Source organism: Chionomys nivalis, chromosome 2, assembly GCF_950005125.1.
Source record: "Chionomys nivalis chromosome 2, mChiNiv1.1, whole genome shotgun sequence".
NCBI lineage: Eukaryota > Metazoa > Chordata > Mammalia > Rodentia > Cricetidae > Chionomys > Chionomys nivalis.
The window spans coordinates 123,499,387-123,525,675 of NC_080087.1; the positions used below are offsets into that span (position 1 = coordinate 123,499,387).

General features: G+C 49.9%; 1 protein-coding gene across 4 annotated transcripts; it reads right to left on the reverse strand.

Annotated features, from left to right (window-relative positions):
• Positions 1-169: 169 nt before the first annotated feature.
• Igfbp2 (insulin like growth factor binding protein 2) lies at positions 170-26,083 on the reverse strand. Of its 4 annotated transcripts, none has more exons than XM_057762252.1 (4): positions 25,626-26,083; positions 3,165-3,394; positions 2,321-2,461; positions 170-638 (listed from the first exon to the last, which is right to left on the reverse strand). In XM_057762252.1, the coding sequence occupies exons 1-4, from the start codon at positions 26,008-26,010 to the stop codon at positions 474-476; spliced, it is 921 nt and encodes a 306-aa protein (XP_057618235.1). In that variant the 5' UTR covers positions 26,011-26,083; the 3' UTR covers positions 170-473. The 4 variants fall into 4 exon arrangements, with proteins under 4 accessions (XP_057618235.1, XP_057618236.1, XP_057618237.1 ...); XM_057762253.1 differs by lacking the exon at positions 25,626-26,083 and adding an exon at positions 23,853-23,969; XM_057762254.1 differs by lacking the exon at positions 25,626-26,083 and adding an exon at positions 18,469-18,516.
• Between the last annotated feature and the right edge of the window lie 206 nt (positions 26,084-26,289).

Here is a 26,289-nt window from a genome sequence, read left to right on the forward strand (position 1 = left end):
ACCTGAATCTGGGTACAGAGGCATTTTTCCTGTCCCTGGGTTTGGTGGGAAAGTGACTTTCCTGTGCTTTCAGGTGTTAGGGCCAAGTTGGACAAGAGGCTCAGTCTGCTTCTAAGGCTGCTTCCCCGGAACACCCAAAAGATCCACGCAAGACACACACTTTATTTTTCCTTCCTTTAATCTTAAGTAAAAGAGACACGGGGGTTCAAAAATAAAAATTTCTTTCCCCATTCCCAAGGCTGTACCCAGCACCCCCAGTGCCACCCTTCCCCTCCCCAAGAGAAGCAGGAATGGAGGCCCAGGTTATTTGCAGCTGGAGGGGGGGCTGGGAGGCTTCTGAGCTCAGTGTTGGTCTCTTTCCAAATATAAATACATGTGTCAAAAGTGAGAAATCCTCCCTACCCATAACCCAAGCACCCTCCGTTTCTGCTGGTGTTTGGGGTAGGGGAGCCAGGCACCGACTAGCTGCGGTTTTACTGCACCCTCTGGGCGTGAGCCCCGCCGGCCTCCTGCTGCTCATTGTAGAAGAGATGGCACTCAGGGTCTCCCCGAATGGTGGGGGCTCCCTGGATCAGCTTCCCGGTATTGGGGTTCACACACCAGCACTCCCCACGTTGTCCATTCAGAGACATCTTGCACTGCAAGGTGAGAAGAGTAAAATGTGAAGGTTACCACCTCCCCTTTCCCTTTACCCGGCCCAGAGCTGGCCAGTTCCCAGGTGCGGGGCTACTGAACGGGAATCTTTCCCTGCTCTAAGTGAGCACCAGCAAGCTTGTCACAATGCAGATTCCTGTACAGGTGACCCGAAAATGCTCCATGGCCAACAGTGGAAGGACGTGGATCCTGTAGGCCCACAGGCTGCGCCCATCACCAGGGCTGTTGGAGACACTAAGATCAAGAAATGGCTCAGCTCCAGTGGAGACCCAGAATAGAGAGAGTGTAGCCATGGTGAGAGGAAAACCCTCACATCATGGTGGAGTGTGTGCCGGGCGCTGCACGAGCAAGATATTCCACCCACCGACAGTCTCACATCTAGAGTGACATCTACGGTCACATAATCCTCACGACCACTTGGTGTATCGGGCGCCATTAATGTCCCCACTTTGCAGCCGTGAAACTGAAGCGAAGATTAGTTCAGTGACTTGTTCACAGCTCCTAAGGAGAGAGCTGAGACCTGAACTTGGGGTGTTCTGATCCAGGGTGTCTGATCTTGTCATATAAACTTTAGTAATCACTGTTGTAAATGTGTGTAGGGGCTCATGGGGTACAGCAGAACATCTGTTGCTCGTTAGAAGTGTTCATTATTTCTTCCACACATTCCAACTGATGCAATTAGCTTACACTTGGTGGGAAAGGCATACAAACAGCTCCTAATGCTGGTATCACATGGGGCATAGGGAGGGGGAGTTGAGGGAGCAAGACCCAAAACAGAAGAGCAGAGTCTTGTATCCCAGCTGCCGGCTCCACACCTCCATCCCTTCAGTGAACCCTGACTGGCCATTAGGATGACCAGGAGAGTTCTGTCTCTATACCCTGGCATCTAAATTTTTCCAAGCTGCCTGGAAAATCACACATGCACTCAAGTCTATCGTTGTCTGCTCACTAACAGTTCAGTCTCCATTCCCCATCCCAACTCCTGCCAACCACATCCCTACCCCATCCCTTCTCCTCCTTCTTAAAGGGCAGGCATGGGTTCTTCTTCCCGGATAAGAGGTTGTGAGGCGGAGGAGAAAGTGAGGGGTGGGCCACCTAAAAGGACATATACATACGGAGAAGCAGGAGGGCAAAGGATCCTGGGAGTTTACTTCAACTTCCTTAGCCCTTGCTAATAAACAGACTGCTGTGTTTAGGAGATTCTCAGTACTTGATCCCCAATTTCCTACCTCTTGAGATAACCAGGTATCAGAGAGGTTACCTGGCCAATGGCTAAATTGGGGATTCCAAGAATACGGCTCATGTTCCATTAACAACACACAGCAGCATCTTAAAAATGCAAGCCCTAGATTCCTACCCAACCTATTAAGTGACAGCCTCTGAAGGACCCAGGGGTCAGATCTCAGGAAAAGCTGAAGCGCAAGGCCTGGAACCTACTTCCCTCGCTTCTCTAGGGTACTCCTTCCCAACAGACACCACATGCTGACAGAAAACAGCTGAGAGAGTGGAGAGGGCCCTGACCTGCCCGAGGCCAAGGACGGAAGCCTCCTTTGGTTAAAGAAGCCTGATCCTGGCTCAACGCTCAGCCTCCGAGATCACAAGCAGGCAGAGCAAGAGCACAGAGCTGAGCAAGGGCCTCCCAGCCAAGGCTGGCACCCACACTCACCTGTTTAAGGTTGTACAGGCCGTGCTTGTCACAGTTGGGGATGTGCAGGGAGTAGAGGTGCTCCAGGGGGCCCCGATCATCTGGAAGGCGCATGGTGGAGATGCGTTCTAGGACCTGGTCCAGCTCCTGCTGGCAAGGGGTCTAAAGGCAAAGTGGACACCTGAGGTGAGAAGAAGGAACCCACGAAACACTAACACTAGACAAGGTCTACAGACTCCCTCAACACCAAGCGGCTAGTAGGGCAGCATCTGTGGCGGCCAAGCCCACTGTGCCATCCTTCCCATCCAGGAAGTCCTATGGCTGTGGACGTCTGAGTCTTATAACTCCAGTAACAGCTTCAATGAGTCAAAGTGGGCTCTCATTGAAAGATTAGAATTTACATCTCAAGTCATAGACCAGTCCAGCTCAGACATTGTCCCCAGACAATTTATACCCCAACCCAATTCAATTACTGTCCCTGATGTCGAGACTAACCACCGGTCCAAGCTCCATTCCTAACATGACCTAACCAGGGTCATTTGCCCAGATAGTAAAGCTGGGCTGGGAAGAAGCTCGTCACAACCCAGGAGAAGCAGGCTTTGTCTGCGCTCCTGGATATTTCCCTGCCAGTGTCCCAAAGTCAAACGGACACGTGAAGAAGGTTTTAGGAGAGATTTCCAGATACCATTTTAGAGACAGACATGCCATGTGGCTCAGAGGTCATCAAATACGGTGATATTGTTAGGTTTTTGTTTATTCATTTGTGATGGAGCGTATGGGACATGGTGTGATAGCCTCCCCAAGCGTGACAGATTCCCCTTTTCCACACCCTCTTCCCTCCAGCAGATCCCAGTCTTCCACTGACCCTGGCAGGAGGTGGCCGCAGCTTCTTGGGCTCTTCCAGGCTGAGGTGGTGTTTGCCGCCTTTACCCATCTGCCGGTGCTGTTCGGTAACCTTCTCCCGGAACACGGCTAGCTCCTTCATGCCTGACTTGAGGGGCTTCCGGCCAGCACTGCTTCCGCCTCCCAGCATGTTCATGGTCCCATCCACGTGATTCTCCACCAGACCTCTCTCAGGGTGGTCATCACCGTTATCTGCGGAGAAGAGAGGAGGCACTTCCAGATTCAGCTTCCCAAAGAGAGGGGGTTTGCGGAACCCTAACCTCTAGGAGGGTGGCGGTACCAATGAGGGAGAAGACTTAACAACACTGTCCAGGGCCCGTGCTCCCTCCACAACTTAGCTAGATTATCCATTTCCATCTCACAGTAACTCTTTATATCATGGGCTAGATACAAAATGCTCCCCCCCACAGACTTGTGTTTGAACTGTCGGTCCCCAGGTGGTGGCAGTGTTGAGGGAGGTTGTGCAGCCAGGCTGGGAGAGGGGAGTTGAGGGTGGACCTTTGAGGGTTATGGTCCACCCTGCTTCCAGGTCCAGTCTGCTTTCTGGTTCAGATTGGGATGTGCCAAGCCGCCACCACCCCCACTTGCACTGCTTGCCTCTTGACGGTGGATGAAATCCACTGAAACTATCACCCCAACTAATGCATTTCTCCCTGGACGCTGCTTCTGCGGGGCATCTGAGCGCAGTGATAAATAGATGCAGGTTCCAGTGGTACCCCCCACCCTTCACACACAACACGGAGCCCAGAGGCCACGTGACTGGCCACGATCGAACTCAGGCTGTGTGACGCCAGAGAAATGGGAGAGCCATCTTCAGTTCTGCCCTCATCCTCCTAAGCTGGGACATAGGTGCACAGAAGGATGAAGACAGCCACAGAACTCAACACAGAATGGACACAGGCCATCCCTGGGTCCATTAGAATCTACCGGACTCACCCACAACCACCCCAAGTTTAAGTTCTCCTTCATTTGTGGTCTAAACACAACAGTCTGAACAGGGGTGAGGTTTTAAAAATTCCTCCCATAAGCACCCTGGGCCATGGCAGAGCTAGCAAGGGAGTAGGTATAAAACAGACAGCCACCTGCCAGTGAGAACCAGGCCCATCGCTCTTTGTTTGCTCATCCCTCCCTGATGGGAAGTCTCCTTTGGCTCCTAGGCTCCTACACTGCTATGGTACTAATCCCACTGGCTGTTACTCTGTTTGGACATCTACCTGTGTGTTGCACCCCATCACACTAAGAGGCCCCAGTACAGGACCCATGCATGACAGCTTTGACTCTGTAGAGGTACCATCTCACAAGGCATGGGACCTAATCAAGCTGCCTGCTGTGGAGTGGCTGTTTGGTCTCCTCAGGCTGTCTTAGAACCTACTGCATGCAGGGGACTCTAGAAGCAGCTCCTGGACGGGTGATTCATGTCTTTCCAGGATAGAACGACAGAATGGGAATTGTGGGGTCAGGTCTGCAACCAGGGGGATGCACCGTCAGTCCAGCCACAGCCCGCGAGTCCCAGTAAAATCTAGGTGTATGCACAATGGGTGTTTGCATCACTCTGCCCAGCTTTTAATTCTCTATCCCCAAATGAGATCACTCTTAAAAGTACTTCTATAGAAACACTGAGGCAGGGTACATAGTTCCCAGAGAACCAGTATAGCGTTCCCCCTCCAAGGCAGTACTACAAATTGGAAAGAGATAGAACTGACTGCAAAAGCCAAGGCATACTGCCATATTTGAGTCATCAGAAACTAGATGGCACTCAGTAAGGGAGGATGCAGCTCTTCCCTGCCAGGGACAGTCACTGGGTACCAGTGCTCAAAGCTGCACCTGCTGCTGAGGTGCAATCAGTAGGGGTTTGTTCCACACCATCCCTTCACACGGGCAGAGCTAGCTCTCCTGCAGCAGCCAACCCTCTCCAGCCACACCACCTCCACCCACAGCCACACCAGGCCACAGCTCCCCAGAACAGAGCACAGGGTCTCCCCAGGGCATCTGGGGCACTCAGCCTATTGTGTCCACGCCCTCCTGGGCATTTAAACCACAGATAGTAGCTGAAGAATCCCTTGACTGAGTCTCCAAGGTCAGGCCAACACTGAATGCCCAGAATATCCCCTGGGGACAAATTTGCAAAGAGAGGGGTACTCTCAAATGCTAGGTACTCGGGTCTAGAGTCAAGCAGGGAAAACTTGTCCGTTAGACACAGTAGAGACAGGAGACAGATGCCTAGAAAATGTTTTTGTTCATATTAAAATCAGAAGAAAAAAATTACTTTTTAAGTCAAAAAGTCTTAAGATAAAATACTGATATACTTGCAATTATAAGGTCAGATGCTATCAGCTTAAAATGTTTTTATGGAAGGGCCCCCAAAGGTGAAAAGGCCTAAGATTCGTGCAGCATCCTAATGTAATCCTTGCTGGATCCAGGCCCCAGAAGAGCGGGGTCAGCTGGGCAGTTCTCTCCCGGGAGGCTAGCTGGCTTCCTGTCCTGAGAGGTCCCCAGCCTCCCCAAGGTGAAAGCCAGTTTGCCCCTCCTCACAGAGGCCATCTGGATTCAAGGGTATGTTTCATACTCTCCCTTCATTGATCTCACCACAACCAGCAAACATGCCAATAAGATGGAGAAACCCACAGGCATGGCTTGTTGACACAGGCCCCTTTAGAGGCAGCAGGACATCCATTTCTTTCTCTGGAAGAGTTTGCCGGACCCAAGTAAATACATCAGGAAGTAGGAGCCTAGGGAAGAGGAATGAAAGGCTGGCCAAGTAGAAAGCAAAATAACGGTAGGCTGAGAAAGGCCTTGTGCCTTCTTATCATCCTTGGCCAAAGAGGTTCAAGGGTTCAAGGCCAAAGTCTGATTGACTAAGTCCATCTTTTCCACTCAGCACCGACGCCCTGAAAAAATAACGTAGGCTCTCTGTGCCACCACTGATAATCTGTAAAAAGAAAGCAATTGGCTTCCAGCTTCTCAATCTTGCTAGAATGATCCCCAAGAGCCGTTCATGTGGTGCAGAGTGAAGCATGATGGGAATATCTGGGTGAACTCATAGATGCTATTTCCAGATTGGCCCCTACCTCACCTGAACAAGCATCCCCCACCCATACATTTTCTTATGTATGGCTACAGAAGTGACACACGGGAAAAACATTCCAAATAGGGAATTTCGGCTAGAGATGGAATGTTGTCTCAGAACAAAAATACCAAGTTGCATTCTTTTCTGCCTAAGAGAGTTAGATCCCAAGCAGTTTTTATTAAGCGACCACTTATACGTGCAGCTAAGCAGGCTATGTACAGAGGCCACTACAGGAAACATTTCTTAATCGCCCCCCAAGATCTAGGTGGAAAAGGCTTCAGGCTTTGAGGTAACCAGTAGGGACTTGAGACGTCTCCCTACTGGTTGGTAAACATCGGCTGTTCTCTGCAACACAGCAACTGAGGAAACAGGTCAACACAGAAGTATGGAATTTCAGTTATAATAATATACAAGAAGTAAAACTTTTCCAGAAAGACGAGAAGTAGGCAATGGAATAAAGAAAGTCAGAGCCCTGGATGGGGGGGGGTCCCACTGCTCCCCTTGGAAATCCATGGTTCATGATCTGTGGGAAATTCTAAACTGTTATTAGCAAAAACAAATCCCAAGAACCCAAAAGCAATCCCTCCAGGGTTCTTATTCTGAATAGTTGCCCTGGTCCTTACCTAGATTTGATCAAAAAAACAAGTCCTTGCCTTCAAGCCGTCACTGTCTTCCTAGGAGACCAATCAGTCTTCTGCTTTCCTGCCTTGTATTTATTCTAAACAACCTCCCAGCCTTCTGCCTCATGATGATCTCAAGCTCTGGAAGCTTAGGCACCACTGAGGTGAAGACTCCCAGTCTTCAGCGGGTGCAGGCCTTCCAGACCCAATTCAAGAACTGCTTCTGCACATCAGAGCACAAAGAATTGAGCGCTGGTTGCTTTCCTAACTCTAACTCTGCCCTGGCTGGACACAAAATCCGCATGGCCCATTAGCTGTCAGTCTCTCCCACAATGCACTTAACCCGGACATACGCTAGCGCTCTTCCTCTTCTTCCTCCTCAGACAACTTCTCTACTAATAGTCATGGCAACAGACAATTCATTATCAGACTCAAATGGACAAAGCACCCCAAGAACCAGCCAATTGAATTCCGGACTCATGAGGCCTCATTCTTCCATTGTTTGGGCTAAACCCTTTCATTTTTTTGACCTCACGACTCTTACATCAGGGCAGTGGGAATAAGGCTATGATCTAACATAATACCATTTTATTACTCTCCTCATTCAAACTTTCATCATGGGAAAAAAAATCAAGCTTTATACAAGATAGACTGACAATCTGTTTCTTGAATGCAAAAATATAAGATTGTCTGCCCTGTAGGGCGAAAGTAGCTTATATCTAATAACAGAATAATCAAATGCATGGAAAAAACTAATTAGAAGACAGTTCCCATTATTCTCGCTGTAATGTTTCTCCATTTTTATTTTTAAGATGTTATTATTCATTTCATTTTATGTACACGGATTTTCTGCCCGTGTGTATGTGAGTACACCATGTTCGTGTAGTATCTGCAGATGCCAGAAGAGGGTTTCATATGTCCCTGGAACTGGAGTCACAGATTGTTGTGAGCCATTATGTGGGTGCCTGGAATACAACCTGGGTCCTCTGCGAGAGCAGCAAACACTCTTAATTCTCTAGCCTCATCAGTTTGTTGGGGGTGGGGGAGGGTAATATTCTGTTTCCTGTTTTTCACTTTTCACTTTTTGCAGTTCTGGGAGCCAGCACACACTGCAGGAAGAGAGAAAGAGGGGCCTGATTGTTTGCTTTATATACATACGTTTGTTTGTTTTCAAGGAGACTCTTGCATGGGGCGGAAGTTTAAAGTAAATGATTTGGTTTCGTTCTTCGTTTGTAGTTCTGGCTATGGTACCCCCAGTCTGGCTGCACACTCTACTAAAGAACTATATGTCTTGGCTAGTTACTTAAATCCGGTATGTGGCTAAATAGCAAAGCTCTCTGCGGCTAAACAGAAGTCTCTGGGTAAGATAGGACTTGTCTAAATTTATTTTATTTACAGAATTTATGCAAAAAGGGAAGGAAGACGACGGTGGGGGATTCAGAAGCACCCAGCTTATGTGGGTAAATGTCTAGTACACACAGGAAACAGACTGTGTCAGTGAAAACTGTAGTCCCTCCCTTTGAACAGCTGATCACTACCACTACACTCACCTTCATTTCATAGCAACTGTTCCCTAGAAGAAAGGGAGTCCCGTTTGTTCATTTGGTTAATATCTAACCTGAAGACCTTAGTCTTCTGAAGTGACATTGTATTTCCCCCTTCATTTCTTCAATAGGTCTGGGACAGCAGGCAGCAGTGGCTTCTAGCTCTGGAATCCAGAACAGCACACAGGGATGCCTGAATTCTGAACGGTGCACAGGGGTGCCTGAATTCTGAACGGTGCACAGGGGTACCTGAATTCTGAACAGTGCACAGGGATGCCTGGATACAGAATGGTGCACAGGGGTGCCTGAATTCTGAACAGTGCACAGAGATGACTGGATACAGAATGGTGCACAGGGATGCCTGAATTCTGAACAGTGCACAGAGATGCCTGGATACAGAATGGTGCACAGGGGTGCCTGAATTCTGAACAGTGCACAGAGATGCCTGGATACAGAACGGTGCACAGGGATGCCTGAATTCTGAACAGTATCAAGTGTTCCTAAATTCTAAATGATATATGAGGTGTCTGAATCTTAATGATGTAGAGCAATGTTTGTCATGGTATACGTTTGTCCCCAGAACACAGACTAGTTTAAGCAGTGAGTGACCCTCTCTCTGGGTTGGTAGGTCCACCTACCCTCTGCTGACATCCGGCTTCTGTCCTACCTCTCATTCTTGTCCCCCTTTGCTCCCAGAATGGAAGCCAATCAAGCAAAGCCTGGCATCTCCTGGGCACCACCACCATACTTTGGAAGATGTCTCCTTGTCCAGCAGACCACAACAGACGGCCCTTCTCTCAGAAGCATGCTTGTGGAAGGAAATGGCTGGGCCAGGGTTTTGGTCCACAAGCCTCAGGACGCATCCTACAGGTACTGCCTGTTATTGCCCAGCTGGAGATACTGTCAAGCGGAAAGCTAAGGAGGCGCACACCATTCTCCTTGTACGGGAGAGCAATGCAAAGAGGAGGGCAGAGCACTGACCGCTTGGCTGAGGGGTCCCACCCATCTCTACATTCTTTATCACCAGTCTTTGAGCTCCAGAACCTGACTCAGCTCTAGCACGGTTGGATAAGCAGTGCTGGCTTCAAAGTCAGAGGGTCACGGTTCTGACCCTGAGTTTGCTACCCTTGGTGCTGTGAGGGAGGCCAGGTGGGGTGCTGAGCCGGATTTGGCATCAGTGTAAGACAGGAAGTTAGACCAGGTCATGGTTTCCAAACGCAACTACACAGAGGGATCATATGAAACCTCTAAAAATAGTTTTGAACCCAAGCCCTGGAGATCCAGAAGCAGCAAGCCGGGGCTAAGACCAAAACCTGTTAAAATAAGAACCCTCAAACACTGGCATTTCCAAGGTTCCATCTTTCTGTGATTCTTCTGCTGGACTTTCTTGAAGTGCTTAATGAGAAGAAAAAGAAACCTCTTCTATTGGAGCAAGAAAGCCTCGGGTAAATAAATACTCAAGCTTTCTCGCCATTGGCTCCCGGGTTTGTGGCGAGACACATGAATGCTTGCACGCACGCAGAGGGGCTGCCCTCCTTGGCCAGGCACCACAGAGCTTTCTAGAGCATGCCTTCATACTGCTGTGTCATCGCAGGCTCCCCCTGAGCAAGCACAGTCTCCCAGGAGCCTCCCTGCCTGTACACACTCAAAAGAGCTGCTTTATAAACACCGGGTTCATTCCTGGAATCGCAAAGACCTGCGGAGGGTCAGAGCTGAGGCAGACAGTTTGAGAAAACAAAACATACTCAAATTCAACCCAGGTCCTCTGGGGCTCAGCAAGCCGAGTTGCCCTTGAAGAGCCAGAGAAACCGACATCAAGATGTCAAACAGCACTATCAGTTTACACTTCTTCCCATGAGCCTTGAACACTTCTCCTCCAGGTCACTCACGTCATCCAGGAACCTGGCGAAGTGACTCAGTGACCAAAGGCCTGAGCAAGGAGTGTGTGCCTTAGCGTACACTTGGACCAGAAGCCACAGGGACGGAAAGAAAGTGCCTGACTCCCAAATTCTACTTGTGCACAGAGTATATGCATAAAAACTGTTCAACTATCTGCATTAGTAAATTAGTAACATCCTGACCAGAAAGTGCTACAGTTGGCAAATGGATAGGGTGACATAAAGAAGTAACACACAGCAGCCGTGAAGATGAGCTTTCACCTGTGTGAACACCAACAGATTCAAAACCTAACACTGACAGAAGAAATTAACCACAGCTCGCTCTCTCTCTCTCTCTCTCTCTCTCTCTCTCTCTCTCTCTCTGTTGTTGTTTTTTGTTTTGTTTTGTTCCATTTTGTTTTTCAAGACAAGGTTTCTCTGTATAGCTCTGGGTGTCCTAGAACTCACTCTGTAGACCAGGCTGGCCTAGAACTCAGAGATCTTTCTGCCTCTGCCTCCCACGTGCTGGGATTAAAGGCGTGTGCCAACACAGCAAGCTTTTCCAATTTACTGTCAAGAACCTGAACAATATTGATCATCCATCACACACACACACCTGCATACGGATATTAGCCGTTCACCCCACTCATCATATTGTGAAAATCTCTTTAGATTAAAAAAAAAAGTGCTACTGAGCCAGCTGTAGTGGTGCACATCTTAATCCCAGCACCCAGGAAGCAGAGGCAGGTGGATCTTCAAGTTTGAGAACAGCCTGGTTTACATCATACTGAGTTCCAGAACAACCAGGGCTACATATTGAGACCCTATCTTGGGGGGGGGGGGATACTATTTAAGTACTACATACTAGCAGACAAAATTCAGCATTCACAATTCTGGGAAGTAGACTGGGTGTTTTTGTTTCTTATTATTTTTAGATTTAAAAAAAATGTCATTTCTCTGGGCCAGAGTTATACATAGTTCAGTAGTAGAGTGCTTGCTAGCATATACAAGGCCCTGAGTTCCAGTCCCAGCACTGCAAAGATAAATATTCATAAGTCATTTCACCCTCTGGACTCACTTGTCTTCTGTCACCTTGACACAGCTGGAGTCATCTGAAAAGAGGGAACCTCAACTGAGAAAATGCGTCCAAAAGATCAGGCTGTGGGCCAGCCCACAGTGCATTTTCTTTTTTTTTTTTGGGGGGGGGGGGGTTTCGAGACAGGGTTTCTCTGTGGTTTTGGAGCCTGTCCTGGAACTAGCTCTTGTAGACCAGGCTGGTCTCGAACTCACAGAGATCCGCCTGCCTCTGCCTCCCGAGTGCTGGGATTAAAGGCGTGCAGCACCACCGCCCAGCCCCACAGTGCATTTTCATAATTAGTGATTGATGGGGGAGGATCTAGCCTACTGTGAGGGGGGCTGCCTCTGGGCTGGTGGTCCTGGGTGTTCTGTAAGAAAGCAGACTAAGCAAGCCACGAGGGCCAAGCCAGTAAGCAGCACTCCTCCGTGGCCTCTGCATCAGCTCCTGCCTCCAGTTCCCACCTGATTTGAGTTCCTGCCTTGGATTCCCACAATGGACTGTGTCTCAGGATGTGGAAGCCAAATAAATCCCTTCCTCCTCAAGCTGCTTTTGGTCATGGTGTTATATCACAGCAATAGTAACCCTACGACAGCCACCAGCCGCTCCTCCCCTATCTTAAATAGGGTAGGGACAAACTTGGGGAGCCCTAGAGCACTACTGACTAGACAAGGCCTTCACTGACACAGCAGGCATCAACACCACTTTCACTGGCTGGCGCGATGTCGCTGGTAAGGTTTGCCCACCAATAAGTCTCTACACGGGCCCCTCACCATTTCTCTGTGACACAGAGGCATGAAGGAATGTGTCGGGGAAGATGCAGAAAGGGTGGCAGAGGGTCAATGACCCAAGAAGAACAAAATGAAGATGGTTCAGCCCACAGAAGAGAGTCAAGTGTATCCTGGTGCAGCTCAAAGTGTCAGTGGTATGGGGCTCGGCAGATGCAAAGAGGTAGAGATGTCCAAGGGGCAGTGGGAAGAGAGCGGTTCTGCTCCCCCCAAAAACAAGAGGAGAGATCCAGATAATCACCTAACTTGGAAATTCACGAGAAAGACTAAAAACAAGTGACAAATAGCGGGGAGGGAGGTACACGATCTCTGAGGTAACTTAGGAGGGGCCTTTGAAGAACCAAGAAGAATGGGTAGTGTGGCCACTGACGGTGCAAACCCACTTGACATCACTGGGCAAAGCATCCTAGCAATTCAACTCTACTTCCTTCCTAGTGCTTTAGGTCTACTCTATTGACAAAAATGGAGTAGGGGCGGGGAGGAATACGGGTCTCAATGGATAAGGGGCCCGCCACCAGGCCTGACAACCTGGGTTCAATTCACAGGACCCATGTGGTAGAGGAGGACTGGCCTGTGGAGGTTTAAATGCTATGCCGCCCAGGGTCTCTGGCTTCTGAATGTTTGGTCCTTAGCTGTTGGACCTGTTCAGGAGTTTTGCCCTTGTCAGAGGAAAACGTCACTGGAGGTGGACTTTGAGAGTAAAAAGACTCCAACCACTGAGTTTCCTTGCTTCGTGCTTGCAGTTAAAAGTGGGATTCTCGGCTTTCAACTCAGCTGCCAGGCCTGTCTCTTCGCTGCCATGATGACACTCATCCCTCTGGATGGTGTTTCATCACAGCAATAGCAAGGTAATTCACACGAGAACTCTGACACGGCCACCGTGGCACACGCGCGTGAACGCAATGCATACGAAAGACAAAAATTAGTGAGTCCGTGGACTCAACTTCCCCCTCAAGGATGGAAGCCTCAAAGACACCGACTTGGTCTCGGCTTCCCCAGGGCTTAAAAAGTATACTTCATAAAAAGGGACCATGGTGGGAGGTGAGCAATTGAGAGGGGACCAGCAGGGCTCAGGCGATCTGAAGGAGGAAATGGGAAAACACCGAGGCAATTGGGGATGGAGGGGATAAGGCAGATGAAGGAGGGGGAAACAGCAGCAAGGATTTGTGGGAAAGTCCTAAGGAATCATGTCATTAACGACCCAAAAATATCTGCAATACACAAAAATCGGTAGGTAAATATACATTTTTTTTTTCGATTTTTGAGACAGGGTTTCTCTGTAGTTTTTTGGTTCCTATCCTGGAACTAGCTCTTGTAGACCAGGCTGGCCTCGAACTCACAGAGATCCGCCTGCCTCTGCCTCCCAAGTGCTGGGATTAAAGGCGTGCGCCACCACCGCCCGGCTTAAATGTGTAGCCCAGGCTGGCCTCGAACTCGTGATCCTCCTGCCTCTGCCTCCTTCAGCAAATCCTACCGGCGTGCGCCACCACAACCGGCATAAATATACATTTATTGTTGAAATGAAAGTCTCACATCTGGGCTAGCACGGAAGAGAGCTAAAGTTTATGAGGATTCAAACCTAGAGAAAGAACCGCGGGTAAGTAAGGAACACAGAGAGGGGAGAAATGGTTTCCCCAGGGAGGCAAGCATCAATCGGCTATCCTATACCAAATGCACCAACCGGCTAGCCAATACCAAATGGTCAGTCCTGAAAAGCACACGAGGAACATGATAGGGACCGAGCAGGCTTTATTTATATATTTAGGAGTGCACATACCTGTGCGTGCACCTGTACACAAGAGAGGCCATGAACATGTAAGAGCAGAGAGGGTAGGTGGCTAAGCGGAAGGGTTCTGAAGGATGAGAGGAAAGGCAGAAGTGATGTAATTATAACCCCGCTAAATAAATAAATAAAATTCTAAAAGTTATACATCACCGCAGGAAGAACAGAAGTTTGATTTTCTGGAAGATCGTGTGCTTTCTTCCTCCAGAAGCAATTCCTACCGAACTTGACTATGGTGAATTCTGCCTCTGTAAGGGACCTCACCGTTTGAGGACATCTTCCTAGAGTTTTGATCAAAGGCTGGGTTCCTGCTCATAACTGCATTAGATACATATACATCTCTTCTGACTTCAGCACTTGGACAATATTTAACTTCTAAAGTATTTTTCTTGTGTTATAGGTGGGATGGCAGTAGGCTGCTAGCCGGTGCAGTGTGTACTCAATTGTCACCTAAACATTAGAAAAGCTAATTATGGTGACAACATCCCATGTCCTTCCCTGGAGTACCTTCCTACTTCATTGTTCTCTTTAACACCACACCGTCTAGGCCTCTACCGCAGCAAGCGTGGTTAGTGGTAAACTAAAAGCAGTTAGCCATAACAGCGTGAGACTGGGGGGACACGTGTTTCTTCTAGGGCCTATATCTAAACCACTGTCCCCTACACTTGATTCTGACGACGTGACCCCCACAGTCCTGATCCAGGAAAGTGATACCTACTGACCTTTCCGACCACTCTTCCACCTCCTTCCCCTCCTGAGGACCTCCTCCCTGGTACTCCGCACTGACACACTGAACCCGGAGGAAGCAGAAAGAACTGTAAGACCTGCAAGGGTGTCCAGGCTTGCCAGCCACACTCTCAAACCAGCACGCCAGTGTCCTGAATATAAATGAGCGTCTTTAAATAGGTCACCGTACTTTCCTCGTGCTTCAGCTCAACGTTCACGATCCGTGACTCATCGAACACTACATCACATCCATCACCCCCCTTGACGTGCTCTCTTGGGTGAAGGAGCAGCAATCCAAACTAGAGACAAGGGATGGAACCATAAGCAGGAATTCTCACATCTGAGCCCATGAGATGACTCGGTGGGTAAAGACACTCGCTCTGCATGCATGCTGTCCTAAATTTGATTCCCAGAAGCCACATAAAGGTAGAAGGAGAGAATCAACTCAACGGAGTTGTCCTCTGGCCTCCACATGTGCTCTATGACATATGCAAACTCCTTTACCTGACGCACACATGTACACACGCATGCACACACATGTACATGCGTGCACACATACACACACACATGCATGCACACACGTACACTTGTACTACTAATAATAGTAATTTTAAAAAGAATCCTCATTTCTGGGACATAAATGGGCCATCAAGCTACCAGAAGAATCATAGTTTGGGAAGATGTCAACGGCTATGATTGCCCACTGGAAATCCTCAGAGTCTCCAAGCTCTGGATTCCCTTAAAGCTTTGCCAAACAACACGCTACCCCAGACACCCTCCTTTGTCTTCTTATTGAGGAGACAGGCTTCTTCACTGAACCTGGAGCTTGGTGGGCTTCAACTAGAATGGCTGGCCAACAAGCCCCAGTGATCCTCCTGTCTCTGCCCTCCCACCCCTACTCCCCATCCACACCTCCACTATAAGCACTTGTGACTGCTTTCAGCTTTTTTTTTTAACACGTGGGTGTTGGGAATCCAAACTTAGATCCTAGAGTTTTCATAGCAAGTGCATTTACCTACTGAGCCCAGTCCCACCCCACCTCCCACCCCGACCTCTACCCCCTGCTACACCTCATCAGAGTTCTTGAGATGACCAATCAGACTTGGTCTAAACAGGCACTGACTCCCTCCTGACCTCTGCTGAGGTAGGGCAAGAAGGAAGGGATCGGAGGATGTACTCACTCATATTTGGTTTCTAGCCATAAATAAAGGACACTGAGCCTATAATTCGTGATCCTAGAGAAGCCTTCTAATTGTTAAGGAAAGGAAAGACAACCATGACATTTCAATCCCTGGGGAAGAGGGTTATCAGTTAATATGCCAGGTGGTCTCACTCAACCACAAAAGCCTTTCCGATTCAGGAAGCCCAACCCACTTGACCCTTTACCCTGTCTGGCACACCTCCTACAGTTGGCTGCTGGTACAGTCAGTCAGCATTACCAGTGACAGGGGACAGTCTCGGGACACCGGGGGAACTGCTATTCTATCTTTTCTTGGCTTTGGGCGCTTCAGAAAGCAAGTTCAGCTCCCAGGGGAGACTGGGTATCTCCATCCAGAAGTAGAGACAATAGTCCCTGAAGAAACTCCCTGGGGAGCTGCATAAAGGAACATTTTTGAGAAGTTATCCCTTAATTACTGCTGCCCAGGGAAAACGAACTTTTCCAGGAAGCAGTATATACCCCACTGACTTTGTGCATGTATTAACGCTGGTGGAAGAGAGCACAGGGACTAGAAGCCAGGGCCATGGGTTTGCCTTGGCGCTCGACCCAGAATGCAGCCTTGATTTCTTCATCTGACTCTGAGCTGTGGAAGGAAATGTCTGCAGCAAGTCATTCCCAACTGTCCCTGACTTAGCGTCTGCCCGCCGAGATGGCACCTTGGCTACCAGCTCTCTCCCACCCCCAGTCTAACTCGGACCCCGCCAGCTGGAAGCCAGCCCCCCCCCATCTTTTCAACCCACCGGGATGAACACACTAAATAGGCTCCTCAAGTCTTCCAAGCTCCAACAACCTGCCAAAGCTTTCAGGGCCCCCAGCCCCCTTCCCTCCTCGACATCCTGGCTCTGTTTAGTTCCTTGAATGAACATAGGCTAACACACCTACACCCGTCCACTAATTAGAACCCCCCCAGGCTTCGCTCCCAGCCAACTCCACCAGGGTCTGTGGGCTAATTTCTCTGCCCAGCACCTGGAGGTATGCCAACCCGTCCCCTTCTCCCCAATCTTCACTTCTGCCCTGCTTCCCGACAGCCAGGAAGGGATGTGGGGCAGACAGCCAGAAGGGCTTCAAGGCTTCCAACTGCCTACCCTCCTCAAAAAAAAAAAAGGAAAAAAATGTCTAACTGTAGTGGACTAGACTGCTCTCCCTCCCGGAAAGCCAGTTGTCTGAGCAAGGTCTCCCTCTGAGTCCTGACTGACACTCAGGCTGAGCCAGCCCAGATCTTCCTTGGCTTTGTGAAGGAACAGAAGGGGAGGGGGCTAGGAGCCAAGGAGGAGGAGGGGATGGGGGATGGTCTATTCTCCACTAGAGAAAAGGGAAAAGAAAAAAGTCCCTCATTCTGCTCATTGTGGCAGGAATGCTGGAGAAACCGGAGCCCCACACATACCCTTGGTCTCACAACCCATCCCCACCTTGAAGGCCCTCAGGGTCTAATCCACCCCAGATTCCCCAGGGTCCTGGATTCCAACCTAAGTATGTGCTGACCACCCCTGCTTTCCTGGAGGCCTGTCTCAGTCAGATGCCTAAAAACAGTTGTCTGAAAACATACAGGCTCCCATTCCTTCAAACATTAGGCAAGGCCCCAGTTCTCAGAAAGTCCTGTCCAGGCCAACACACCCTGCGGATCACTCTTCCCCGAAAGCTGACAGGCAGCAGTCGGTATCAGCAGTGAGCTCAGCTCTGGAGGCCATGTAGTAAGAAAACACTGTCCTGGAGAGAACATTCAAATTCTTTGCCAGGATCATGTTCAAACTCCTGGCACCCTAGCCTCAGAGACACCAGACCCGAAAGTGTCTACTTCCCGGGAACGAAAAGGGGGATCTCAGCCTTCTTTACCGGGATTGACCACTGCACACCCATGTGTGCTAAGTGTGTGCAGCACTTGTGTTAGTGTCTGACTCTGCTCTATCTAGTCAGCTTCCCGTGAGGAACACCTGCAGAGAAAGGGCGTTCCACTATGACCATCCTTGCCCAGTGACACCTCAGCTATTCTCCAGTCTTCCAAACTCTGCCAGCTGGAAGGCTAAGCACCCAGGTTGACTGTGTGAAGGCAGGACTCAACCCCTAAATGAACAGAAATGCTGGCGTAAGAACCCAAGAGTCCAATCCCTAGGGTCACCTCTGTCCCTCTGGGCACTGTCAAGTGTGAACTATAGTCCTGGAACGCTCAGTCTCAGAAATCTGGACACAGGTCCCAAAATGCACTCAAAAAGCTTAACTCACACAGAAGAAATGCAAGCCATTTCTTCTCAGCTGGTTTTATATTGAGTTAAAGTGCAGTTTCATTACCCCGTCCACGAAAGGATTCTCTAAAGCCCACGGAACATAGGTCAGAGAGAGCTGGACTTACTCCTTCTCTAGGTGAGGAAATTGTAGCACGATCGGGGGTCTGCCTGTTGGGGTTTCTGTCCCACCCTGTATCCCACAACTGTTTAGCCCCAAAGAAAATCGCACATAGGTCTCCATAAATTATAAGCTGATTGACCCATTAGCTCTAGCCTCTCACTGGCTAACTCTTACATCTTGATTAACCCATTTTTCTGATCTGTGTTAGCCATGTGGCTCAGTACCTTTTTTCAGTGGGGCAGGTCACATCCTGCTGCTTCGGTGGTCTGGGCAGGAGTGGGAGGAATCAACTTCCTCCTTCCCAGAATTCTCCTGTTCTCATTACATCATTTCTATTTCCTTTCTGGTTTTCCCACCTATACTTCCTGCCTGGCCAATCAGCGTTTATTTAAAACATGATTGACAGAATACAGACAATTCTCCCGCACCAAGAGGTGGAAAATTAAGTGGCACTTGCAGAGACAGCAAACACTGGGCATGACGTGCATTCTCTACTTTTTTGTTGTTGTTGATTTTTTTGTTTTGTTTTGTGTGATTTCATCTGTCAACTCAATGAGTTCTAGAATCAAACGAGAGATGACAGGCTTCTAGGCATGCCTGAAAGATGTTATTTCAATCAACTTAATTGATGTGGAAAAACCTGCGCATTGTGGGCGGCACCATTCCCTGGGCTGGGATCCTTAACTGTATAACAGGAGGAAGTGAGTTGAGGACAGTATTTATCCTCTACTTCCTGCTGCTGCCTTGACCTCCCCTCTGTGACCTCCCCTCTGTGAGGGATTGTACCCTTGAACCTGCCCAGAATTAACTCTGCCCTCCCTCAATTGCCTTTGTCAGGGAATTTCATCACAGCAACTAGAAAAGGAACTAAAACATTTTGTTTTGAAACCCCAAACTCATTACAATCCTCCTGCTTCCGCCTCCTTAAGATAATCATCATAAACTATGCCTAGCTGTGTTATCCACTTTGACACACACCCATGCAAGGTAACCCAGTAGGGTCATAAGCACCACCAATTTCAGATTTATATACACATAAGAAAACAGAGGTTCAAAGAGATTAAACCTCTTACATCTAGATACCTGGCTGACATGTGGGATTGGGTCCTTAAGAAATGAGCAGCCCACCTGACTTGTCCAGTCTGGCCTTCATTTTAAGGGCCAGCTAACAAAACAGCAAAAATGTCACTGGTCAAGATTAAGTCAGTTAATACGTACAACAATTAATTATGGGTAAGGCACACAACTAATGTGTGTGACACCCCACCCTGGTTACAACTAACCTAATATACACACCCTGAAAGAAATCAAAATCATCCCTACTTAACAAAGCCTGTTTTCTGAGAAAAGCTCACGCTCATCATGAGTTTTTTGTGGCTTTGGTTTTGGTTTTCGGTCATGGAACTCACATTGTAGCCAAGACGGTCCTCTAACTCTGGACTGACCCTGCCTCCGTCTCCCAAGTGCTGAGATTCCGGACATGTGCCATCCAACCCAGCTACCACACAGACAATAGACATGATGTTTGCATTGGGACCAGGTTAGTCTGAAAGCAAAAGCCAGTTTACTTCCCCCAGAAGCTGCTGGTCACACAGTCATCTCTCTCCAGATACTGTGTGCCCCTTCTGTCTTCTTTATCTTATCACTCATCACATGCTGGCCCCTTATGTTTTAAAAATGTCCTCTCCCTCACCGAAGCCAGTCATGGTGTCCTATGACCTACCAGTCATCTATGTGCAACAGGCATCCAGGAACAAAGCCTGTGGCCCAGAGGCTCAGAAGTATTTTTCTGCCAATAGCTCAACCCTGGCTTGACCACAGGGGTAGATGGTTCAGCAGCAGGAAGCCAATAAAACTCCTAGCTCTTAACTTGGTACCTCCACTGAGCCCATGAAGACACCTCGGATGAAAGTACAGAACCCCCCCCCCCCAGCTGGTTGGTGGTTAATCCCAGCACTCAGGAGGCAGAGGCAGGTGGATTTTGGTGGGTGTGATGCCAGCCAGGTCTGCAGAGCAAGATCCAGGAGAACAAGGACTACAGAGAGAAACCCTATCTTGAAAACAAAACAAAACAAAAAAAAAAAAAATCCACAACTCCCCCCCCTAGGGTGATGGAGGAAAACTGGACGCAAAGAATGAGGCCACAAGAGGGGCTGACCCATCTTTGATGGCTCCCTGCCACCTCAGGAAAACACCAGCCAGAGATAACAAAGAGAAGCTGAGGGGCCTGGAACATCTGCCAGCCAGATCTCGGGTTCCCTAGTGAAGCATCTATAACTTCCTCCTCTTTGGCTCCATTTTTAAAAAGCTGCACTACTTGCCCTTAGGAACAAAGTGCCACGTCCCCTGTCCATGGAAGTCCCATCTCTGAACCAGCCCCTGCCCACCTTTCATTCTGAATCTGCATTTTGTTCAACATTCCTGTCTCAGGTCACCTTCTACACCTCCCTCAGACTGGAGCTGAAGGCTGGGACCAATGGATTACCCATGCTACTTTTTCTGAACAGTATCCACCTACTCACCATGGAGTCAAGCATTCCAGCTGGGCCAGCTGTGAAGAAGGCACAGGCAGAGACAATCACGGGAGGTGGGGGAAGGGGAGCTACAGAGACTTCAAGGACAGCATAAAAGCAAGAAAGAGCTGGAGACAAAAAAGGCGAACACTATAAATGCAGTCACAGTGGTAGACAGCTGTGGCATGCGAGCCAACCAATGAACTAAAAGTGTCTGCCTTCCTCCGGTCCCTTTAGCAGTGCTGGCCCTACCTTCCGTGTGATTTACCCTCTCCTCCACTCCGTCAGCAGGAAGGGTTCTCCGAGCTTCCTGGCAGTTCTAATAGCAACCTGTCTGACATTTTAGAACAGTGAAGAGCCAGGGAGAGAACCAACCAGAAGCTCACCTGATCATGAGGCCTCTCCAAGTCAGCCCCGAAATGTCTGATGCTGAGTGGATAGATTCCTGCTTCTGAGCAATCTGAGGCATTTGTTTTTTGTTTTTCTTTTCTTTTCTTTTCTTCTTCTTCTTTTTTTTTTTTTTTTTTTTTTTTTTTTTTTTTTTGGTTTTTTCGAGACAGGGTTTCTCTGTGGTTTTGGAGCCTGTCCTGGAACTAGCTCTTGTAGACCAGGCTGGTCTCGAACTCACAGAGATCCGCCTGCCTCTGCCTCCCGAGTGCTGGGATTAAAGGCGTGCGGCATTTGTTATAATTACAACTACAACCACGGCTACGACTACTGTTCTGGGGGCGGGGTGCCACTGCACAGCTCTAGAAGTTAGAGGACAATTTGAAGGGACTGGTTCTCTCCTTGCACTCTAGGTTCTGGGGACTGGGCTCAGGGCATCAGGCCCGCATAGCAAGTGTCTTTATCCGCTGAATCATCTCACCAGTCCTGGGATACTTTTATAGGCTTACTTTCACTGACCTGCCCCCCACACACCCTACCCCACCCCGTCTTCAGGAAATGCTTTGCCTGGATAGGTAGCACAAGGTAGGCGGACAGTGAGAGCCATCCTAGCCTCCCTCTTCCTTTGGCTTGCTAGCAAATTCAACCATCTGTGAGCCACCCTGCAGAGAAACCTCTCAGAAATGCAGCCAGTGAGTTCCCTCTCCCAATTCTCCCACCTGTTCTAATTTCAAGTAGCCTTACCCTGTTTGGCTAAAGAGCTTTGGAAGTTTATAACATCTTTTTAGAGTTATTACACAAAGTTTTGGGGGTGTCTTTGAGGGGAGCGGATCGGTTTTGGTTTTTTCAAGACAGGGTTTCACTGTGCAGCCCTGGCTATCCTCAAACTCACTCTGTAGACCAGGATGGCCTCGAACTCAGAGATCTGCCTGCCTCTGCCTCCCTCTCTACCTCCGGGATTAAAAGCATGTGCTGCCATTGCCCAGTCAATTTCTAGTTTTTAAATTTTTTCATTATTTGTTATTACTGTGTTTGTGGGAAGGCGGGACCACATGTCATGGCACATGTGTGAAGGTCAAAGGGCACCCATGGAGCAGGCTCTCCTTCCACCTTTACATGGGTTCCAGGCGTCAAGTTCAGGTTGCTATGGTAGTAGACATCTTTACTACCCACTAAACCGTCTCTGCCAGTCCACGGGATTTGTCCTTGCTCAGGCTTCCTTCCACCTCTTGAAGAACTGGGTCATCACTGTCACACGAAGGAAACTACGCAGGAACATTTCTGACAGTGGTAGAAGGTGAGGAATGAAGTCGGAACAAAGACTTGACGTCGCTGCTGCTTCCAATCCTAGCCCCTGGGCCAAGGCAGGCCAGGGCCACAGTTGTGTGCCTCCCTGGTCCCCTCCACTGCCTTGACTCTGCTGCCTTGGTACAGAGCCACACCCAGCTCAGTTCCCAACTCCAGGAGCCCGTTAGTGCAGCCTCGTCCTTTGGTGGCCCTCAGCGAGGTGCAGTCTAGGGACAGGGAGGAGGAAAGCAGTGCTAGGAATCAGCGGAGACAGTGAGCCCCACTCATTGCAGAGTCTGTTTTACCATTTTGAACTCGGTATGCAAATTTATGCAAGACGAGATGCAAAGCAGTACTCCTAGCCAGAAGTGCTGTGGCTTTCTCCCCCTTGATCTGGAAGCCCAAGTGAGCCGCTGTAAATCAGGGTCCCCTCTCAATGGCTGAAGGTTCAGGCCTCCCCACTCACCACCGATCAGCAGGCCAGCCCTTGTGGCTCTGGGACTTTAAATGACTGAACATTTCTATAGCACCTTTATATGTGCTAAAGGCCAGACGGCCACTAGGGCGGCCCCGCCCCTCAGCATAATCCCCTGCATTGTATGAAACTGGGAGGGGGGGATGGGGGACAGGAGACAGGGGAGATGCTGAGGAACCAGCTTGGCCTGAATTCTGAAAGGGCTTAGGTTGGCCCAAGCCTACACCCCCTAGTCTGTGACCCCCCCAGAGATTATTTTAGGTTCTCCTGCCTAGGGCCTTAATCCCTCCAAGACCCTTAGAAAGCAAGCATGGATTTGCAACGGTCCTCGGAGTTCCCTTTTCATTCCTCTTTCAGGCTTTCCCAGCCTGATTTCTGTTCCTATGAACCAAAGAGGCCCAGCCCATCACCTCTTGGGATGCAGGATCACCACCAGCCACTTCTACCCTCCGACGTGCCCACCCCCACCCCCTGCCTTCCTGCCATCCCCCAGGAAGCCAGCAATACAGCCCCTGAGTCCCTGGGAACAAAGACAAAAGAGCTAAGAGCAAAGCCGGAACTGCTGGGCTGCGCAGCGTGGAAATAAGAGGGTATGTTTAAAATTCTCAAAAGCAACCTGCTCAAAGAGGAATGCTGGTGATGCGGGGGAGGGGGGGGCTCAGCCTTCAGAGCAGAGAGATGGGTGAAAGACCGGGGGGGGGGGGGGGGGAAGCGGCCCTCATTGCTAAGATCTGTCTGGACCATGTGTGATATCCCCTCCCTACAACTGGGACTTCAACATTCTCCATACGGAGTCCCTGGTCCCTGCCCCAACTCAAAAGCCTCTCCCACAGACACCCTTGCAAAACCAGGCTCCTGCCCAGACGACTTCTTTAACAGCCCTGCAGTTCTGCTGACCAGGGCTTTCAAGTATATCTAACCTTCCAGTTCCCAGCCCAACCCCTACCTTGGTTAATGCCCCCTCTTCCAGACAGGAACATGGGAGGGAAACGTGGAAGGCTTCTGTCCCTTGGGCGAAGGCTGAGGCAGCAGCTGGGATGAGTGGTGGAAGAGACGCCCATAACCAGGCAGAAAATCCAGAGTGACATTCTTCCCATGAACTCACCTCATTGTCCCCTAGCTCCCCTGACAACCCCCTTCACCCCACTCCACCCCCTCCCCCGCCTCCAGGAAGGAAAAGTGACCCAGGGAAGCTGCCACATCTGTTGCCTGCGAGAGACTCCAACCTTGTCTTGGGAAGCAGAAAGGCTGGATTTCAGGCTTAGAATGAAAGCAGTTGGGGGGAGGGGCATTAAGACCATGAGAGGAAAGTACACCACGATTTAATAAAATGGTCAAAATCTGAAGGATTCTGCATAGCCTTTGGGTTACTCTGCTGAGGAAGATGATGAGGTAGGGAGGCATGGAGAATGGAATTCTTTTCCTTTTTATTATTACTTAGAAGCAAAAGGCAAGGATTACTCCCAAGGCAAGCTAAGAAAGAAGAAAGAAACCCTGGGACTCCAATCAGAGGAAGCCCCACCTTGCTCGGTACTCAAGGTCAAAAATGTCCCAACAGCTAGAAGGCTTAAGCTGACCTCTAACTCTAAGGGGCGGAGCGATAAGCAGACCAAGGGAAAGAGTGGGGCGCACAAAGAAATCGAAAAGCAGCGACAGTGTTTGTACTTTTTCCTTCCTTCCTTTCTTTTTTCTTCCTTTCTTTCTCCCTTTCTCTCTTTTAAAGCAACACCTCTGAGAAACTGGTCAAAGTCTCCTTTTAAACATTAGCGAATAGTGGGCACAATTTGCACTGTCTCCAAGACAAAATAAAACAATTACAACTTTCTCCAGACCGAAGAGGCAGGAGGCTTTTATAAAGAAGAAAAAAAGTGAACTCCTCGCAACCGGATTGTGTCTCTCAAGTAAACTTTTTGGGAAAGAGGGGCTCCTTAACAAAGAACCCCACCTTTCCCATTCTGTGGTATAGGAAGAGTTCCCTAGATTCAGGAGGAGGTAGGGTGTTGACACCCACCCATGTTGAGAGTTGTCGCTTCAAGGTTCCCAAGCTGCTCCAGCATTCAGACCTGAGACCCAGATGCTCAGCTTGGCTGCCAGGGTGCCGGAATGCAGCTGGCGAACCGGCTAAAGTTACACAGATGGAGCCCCTCCATTTTCCACGTGCAACCTTACCCTTTAAAAGACACACGTCTTTTTATTCTCACCTCCCAATACCAGAAGGAAGAGTCCCTCCAAGCGATCCCTTCTCACCCGAGGTCTGCGGTGTCACCTGCGCCCGGTAGCCTCGGCCACCCAGTAGTTTTCCCATCGGGGAACATTCGACCGGTGGTCGGTGACTCAACTTGTGTTCTAAATAACTTTCAAGTTCCCACAGCCCCCATCCCCATCCCACCGCCCCTAGATCTGACCAACACTCTCCTCACCACTAAGTACCGCCAGAGTAGAGGTGAGGGTCACTTTCACCAAGGGAAGACCGTAGAGACACGGTGTCTCCTCTCCCTCCTCATTTACTCCATCAAAATCCGCTTGTTCAACCTCCAGTCTCCCTCCTGTCTTTCGGGTTCCGGCACTCAAGAGTTTCCCTGGATCAGATCAAGGACTGGGCTCTTTCTCGTCTACAACAGTCCCAGGGTCCAGTCAAGACTCTCCTTTCCCACGTGAGGGCTGCTAGCCAGGAGATCCCGCTGAGAGATTCCCCCGCTCCCAAACTAGTCCGCATTACCTGCAACCTGCTGTGGGGTAGCACCCACGCGACTCTTTTCACAGGTACCCGCGCCGGTGACCAGCGCCTTCAGGGGCAGCTCAGAGCCAGGATTGGGGTAGCAACGCAGCGACTGCGCGCAGCGCGGTGTGTAGACGCCGCATGCCTCGCCCTCCAGCCGTGCGCACACGGAGCAGCAACCGCAGCCGGGCTCTCGCACCAGCTCGGCGCAGGGCCCGTCGGGCGGGGGTCCGCAGGCAGCCAGGCGCTCGGGCGTGCAGGGCGGGCAGCGGAACAGCACCTCGGCGCGCACTCCGGGGCCGCAGCCGCCCGCGCCTAGCAGCAGCAACAGCAGCAGCGACGGCAGGAGCAGCGACAGCGCGGGGCCGCCCAGTCTCGGCAGCATGTTGGCTTGTGGGCAGCGTTAGTGCTGCGAGCTAGCGGGCAGGTGGCACGGTCCTGGGGAGCGCGGGGGACGCCTCCTTGCCTTCTTTCTCCTGCCCCGCCTCTGCCGGGTCCTAAAAAGCCTGCTTCTCCCCGCCCCCCCTGCTTTCTCCCCTCCCCCTTTTGGAGACCACTCCCTTCCCCCCAAGGCACTCCTGCGTGCGGGCACGTGCTCGCGCACACGCCCACTCGCCCACCCTTCGTTACTAGCGCATTAAGCTGGTCCCCCACTGCTCCGTGA